The 5,895-nt window shown below is 32.9% G+C and overlaps 1 protein-coding gene across 1 annotated transcript; it reads left to right on the top strand.

Annotated features, from left to right (window-relative positions):
* The first annotated feature begins 4,049 nt into the window (after nucleotides 1-4,049).
* On the top strand, nucleotides 4,050-4,915 carry LOC127094761 (proline--tRNA ligase, cytoplasmic). Its single transcript, XM_051033551.1, has 3 exons — nucleotides 4,050-4,357; nucleotides 4,434-4,519; nucleotides 4,641-4,915. The coding sequence occupies exons 1-3, from the start codon at nucleotides 4,246-4,248 to the stop codon at nucleotides 4,770-4,772; spliced, it is 330 nt and encodes a 109-aa protein (XP_050889508.1). The 5' UTR covers nucleotides 4,050-4,245; the 3' UTR covers nucleotides 4,773-4,915.
* Nucleotides 4,916-5,895: the final 980 nt, after the last annotated feature.

Raw genomic sequence — 5,895 nt, 5'->3', positions numbered from 1 at the left:
TAAAGAAACATAGGTTTCCCGGTTGGAATCCATAAGCAACCTTTTATTAGACGATCGTTGCCCAAAGTCTTCTAAAGCTTTCTGTAGGTGATATGGATGGAGTTATTTGAGGGGACCCACTACCAGTAGAACTATATTGTGATATCTTTGCTAATTTCTCATGTTGTTTAGCTAAACGATTTGCTTTTGGGATTACTTTGATGGTCCTTTCAATTTTTAGGTCAAATTGAAAATCCTTTGAACATGCATTGTACAGAAATTAAACAAATGAATATCTTTAATACTACAAAATAAATTGAAATAAATTAAATACTAAAATTGAAGAAGAAAAAAAAATCAAACGTAACACATATCGAGTATAATTGTTTAATATTGCTTGCTGAAAGAATTAAAAATGCCCAACAATATCGTCATTTTGTTGGACTACAAATGCAATAGTAATATAAATTGTGCCAACAAAAATCATAAGTTGTGAGTAAATTTGTATTGTCTCCATATTAATTGTTTTTGATTTCGACAAAATTGCAGAAACTATATTTGTTATCATAAAATTAAACAACATAATATAAATGAGGGGGTACGTGTAACGTAATTGGATTGATTGTGTGAGTAATTATAAAATGTGTAAACTAAAATAATTGTAGAGAACTCTGAAGAGAATACAATTAAGTCATCCTTTTGAATCTTTAACCCTTTTCTATGTGGTTAATCTCTACTGAAATCTATAATAATTATTTTATATCAATACTATTTTACAAAATAATTGCACATAATTTCTCTCCATGCAACCCACTTTGTCTCACTACAATATCTCAATTAGTAACACTGAAGAACCTACATCATACACTCAGACAAGTAAACTGCAAGTGTGGAGAGATGTCATGGCTTAAGAACTTCAATCATTGGCAAACAATCAAACATGGGAATTAACCACACTTCTACCTGACAAAAGGTTAATAGACTGTCGATAGGTGTACAAGATTAAGCACAAAGCCACAAGAGAAATTGAGAAGCATAAATCTCGTTTGTTTGTAAAAGGATTTACTCAAACTGAAGGAGAGGACGTCCATGAAAACTTTGCATCCTTTGCAAAAATGACAATTGTTCGATGCTTACTAACTATTCTAGCCACCAAACAATGGATCCTTCATCAAATGGATGTTAGTAATTCTTTCCTTCATGGCGATTTAGATGAATATGTCTATATGAAAACTCCACAAGGCTACAAAACTACACATCCTAACATGGTGTGCCGATTGAAGAAGTCATTGTACGGGTTACACCAAGCCTCTCGAAACTGGTATTCCAAATTATCAAAAGCTTTGATTGACTATGGTTTCCAGGAGAGCCATGTTGATCACAACCTCTTCACGTACACCAACCCATCCATTTTCATAGTTGTTGTCGTTTACGTTGATGAGTTAATCATTGCTGGAAACTATGAAGAAACTTGTGCTAAATTCAAGCACTACTTGAGTCAATGTTTTCATATGAAAGATCTTAGCAAACTTAAGTACTTCCTTGGTATCGAACTAGCACACAAACAAGAAGGCTTATTTATCTGTCAACAAAAATATACACTTGATATTCTCACTGAATGTGGCATGCTTGGTCCCAAGGCTTCCCCATTCCCAATGGAGGCCAATCACAAACTTGCCTTGGCAAATGGACCACCCTACTCTGATCCAGTAAAATATAGACGACTCATTGGTCACCTCATTTACCTCACAATCACAAGGCCAAAATTAACATACGTTGTCCACATGTTGAGCCAGTTCATGCAAACACCCCTCCAAGATCATTGGGACGCAGCCATGAGAGTCCTTCGATACCTTAAATCCTCCCCAGGTCAAGGCATTATCTTACCTAAAAACAATTACCTCCAACTAGTTGCCTTTTGTGATTCGGTTTGGGCATCATGTCCCATAACACGAAAATCTACATCAGGATATTTGATGAAACTTGGAAACACCCACATTTCATGGAAAACAAAGAAACAAGTGACCATCTCTCGCTCATCTAGTGAATCTGAATATAGAGCCATGGCACATGCTACAAGTGAAATTATTTGGCTTCGCAACTTACTGAATACTCTTTAAGTCCCTTGCACACATCCTACTCCATTATACTGTGATAATCAAGCAGCCATTCACTTAGCCGTCAATTCTGTCTTCCACGAAAGAACTAAACATATTGAAGTCGATTGTCATTTCATCAGATATCATATCCAATCAGGCACCATCACTACGACTCATGTTTCAACTCAGCACCAACAAGCTGACATATTCACCAAATCTTTAGGAGCTAAGATTTTCCATGATTTCTTGTCTAAGTTAGGAGTTCATAATCCCCACTCTCTAATTTGAGGAGGAGTATTAGAGATAAGGTTTATCATAACAACTTTTATAGGTTATTATTTATGTTGTTATTTCTTTTTCCCTTTTATCTCTTATGTTAGTTAGTTTGTTACTATTTCTTAGATCCAATAACTTATATAAACAGTCAGTTGTAACCTTTATTTTATGAGAAAACATAGATAAATAAATCTCTATAATTAATCTTCAATAGATACTAAGAGACCTTACAAAATGTTGGTACTTTAATAGATTAAATAAACTATGTATACTATATAGTGAAAAACCCATCATTCACCACCGAAATTGCTACTCCAATTTTCTTCAAATTATTTTAAACAATCATGGATATATTGCTTCAAAGTGAAGGGCCTAACGTTAGATTCATACAGCATGCAAACAACTTATTCCAAGAGAATTTAGCTCCTCGCCATTTCTAAGTAAATGTATGTCATGCATAAACAATATGCATAAATGTGATGTTGCAGTGAATGTCCGGAAAAAATAATGTTCTACGGAGAGAATGGTTGAGGAATCAAAGTGCGACTTCATTGACAAACAAAGAGGTGCGGAAAAAACAAGTCAAGCTGAAATACATGAAATATATGGGACTACAACAAAATTATCATCTGTGTTAGATCTCAAACATTTTCATCATTTAAGGAATTCCTTCATCACCTACAGGAAAATTGTCCCTTTCTTTAGTGATGGTTGATTGCCTCTGATCATCCCCCTAATTATCCAAAATCCTACAGCTTTTTAGATTGAAATTCACTACGTCAAAAATGACTTTTAACAGCGCATCTTAGACAGCGCTTTTAAAAGAAAGCGCTGTCTAAGGTTAAAATTAAAATAAAACACAGAAAATATTCCAAAAAAATAATGAAAGCGCTGTCTAAGGGGGGGTCTTAGACAGCGCTGTCTAAGACCCCCCCTTAGACAGCGCTTTTAGAAAGCGCTTTTAAATATAGACCTTAGTCAGCGCTTTTGATAAAGCGCTGTCTAAAGTCTTTAAATTAAAAAAAAAATTAAAACCAAAAGAGCTGTCTAAGGGGGGTTTAGAAAGCGCTTTTGGAAAGCGCTGTCTAAGGCATACCTTAGAAAGCGTTTTCCACAAAAGCGCTGTCTAAGGTCTAATTAAAATAAAATTTCAGACTCCATTTTTAAAATATTATTTTAAATATTTTATTAAATTATTAAAATTTTTTGAATATCAAAATTTAAAAAAATTATTTAATTTTGAAACTATTTTCAAATAATTTTTTTTTTAAATTTCAACTATTTTTTTATCTTAAATAATATATTTTTATATTATAGGATGCCAAAATTAATCTTTTAATTTTAAAAAATTAATATAAAAAATTTATAATATTTAAAAAATATTTTATTATTAAATTCCCTTTTAAAAATAAAAAAATTAATTTATTTTAAAGATAAAACAAACATCCCCATAATGGTTTATCGAATAACTATTATGTATTTTCATTGTCTAACTATTATGTATTTTCATTGTCATAAGTGAGAAAATATAAATAATGCTATTTTAATTAGATGATACATTTAAAAAAAATAAAAAAAATTGTAACGTAAATTTTACAATTTTTATGAGACTATTTATTTTGTAAATGTGACTAGTAACAGTAGTAGTAGTATTATAGAAAGTAATTGAGATTTGAGAGGATTACCATTGAGTAAATACCTACAAGAGTGACCGAAATACTAAAATAAAAAAAAAGACAAGTTGACATCTAGACAAAGTGGCAATTTAATCTGAAGCTAAAAACCCTAGAGATAAACACAGTCTCCCCGTCACGCCACAATCGCTCTTGCACGCTCCCTTCTCCCTCGCCTCCGCCTTCTTTCCAACCGTATCAGGTACTCGTCGTTCACAATGGCGGGGACCGACGACAAAAAACAACAACAATCCGCCGAGAAAAAGAAAGCCACCGGCGAAAAAAAGCAATCCGCCGCAAAACACCAACCCGCCGCAAAACAACAGCCTGGTAATTTCACATTAACGACGATCCTTCACGTTGTTGTTGCTGATTTACGTTTTAGTTTAACGGCGAAGCTTTGTAGGTGGAAAGAAGAAGGAAGTGAAGAAAGAGACTGGATTAGGTCTTACCAATCGGAAGGCTGAGAATTTCCGAGAGTGGTATTCTGAGGTACTATTTGTGTTAATCTATTGAGTAGTTTGTATTTTGACCTGATTTGTTTTTGGTCAAAGTTGTTTATCTTGATCTGATTGCTTTGCATGATGTGTTTGACTTTTGATTCATCTTTCAGGTTGTTGTTAATGGAGAAATGATTGAGTACTATGATATTTCTGGTTGCTATATTCTTAGACCTTGGTCAATGGCAATCTGGGAGATTTTGCAAGTATGTTTCTTAATTGCAGTATGCGGTTATTCCATATAGTGTGTGTTTTTTTATACTGAAGTTTTTTGTGTTGTTGATGTATACTAAGCTTCTCAGATATGGATATAGAAGTTATATAGTTCTTTCTGTTAAGCGTTATGTAGCTCTTAGTTGTTTTTTTAATTTTAAAAAGAAATGTATGTGCAGGCATTTTTTGATCCAGAAATAAAGAAAATGAAGATCAAGAACTGCTACTTCCTTGTGTTTGTTTCTTCTACTGTTCTTGAAAAGTAGAAGAAACTTTTCAAACCTCAAGGAGGGGCGCCAACTCCATTACATGGATTAAAGTGGCGGTATATTTTTAATTACCACATTTTTTATTATATTAGTGATGACACTTGATAAAACTTAGGATTTATAATCCATATTTTTTTTTTCATATGTAGTGTCCTCAACAACGTAATCAAATAGATTGCGGGTATTTCATGTTGAGGTTTATGCGAGATACTCTTGCTTTGGGCCGATTAAAGATTCCCACCGATGTATGTATTTCTAACTTATGAGTTATTTTTATATTTACACATATCTCATATAATTAAATAGTTGGAATTAATTCAAAATATGTTATATTATTATGTAGTACTTTGAGGAATTCAAGTGTGCATTTTATACAAAGGATCAAGTGGACGAAATCAAAGAGGAGTGGTGTCAATTCATGATAGAGCTCAATGTTTGTTCATAAATTTGTGTAATTAATGTGTACATTTGTAGTATATGTAATGACTTGTAAATGTGTACATAAATTTGTATATATTTTGATACATTTAAGGCAAAATTGGTTTGAATTGGTATATATATATTTGTTAGCCAAAAATTGGTAGAAAAAAGGCCAAAATGGCATATATAAAATGTGATAATTGTCTGTCAAAATCTGGTTGAAAACAGGTAGAAATTCTGGTTTATAAACCTGGAAAAAATGTGGTTTAAAACAAAAGCTTCAAAAATTTTCGTATACCTTAGACAGCGCTTTTGTAAAAAGCGCTGTCTAAGGGGGGGATTAGAAAGCGCTTTAGGCAAAAGCGCTGTCTAAGGGGGGGGCTTAGACAGCGCTTTTTGAAAAGTGTTGTCTAAGGTATACCTAAAAAAATTAAAATAGGAGGGTCTTAGAAAGCGCTTTTGGCCA

This window comes from Lathyrus oleraceus, chromosome 6 (genome assembly GCF_024323335.1).
Source record: "Lathyrus oleraceus cultivar Zhongwan6 chromosome 6, CAAS_Psat_ZW6_1.0, whole genome shotgun sequence".
Taxonomy (NCBI): Eukaryota; Viridiplantae; Streptophyta; class Magnoliopsida; order Fabales; family Fabaceae; genus Lathyrus; species Lathyrus oleraceus.
The sequence above is the reverse complement of the archived record's forward strand: the minus strand, read 5'-3'. Positions and strand labels throughout refer to the sequence as shown.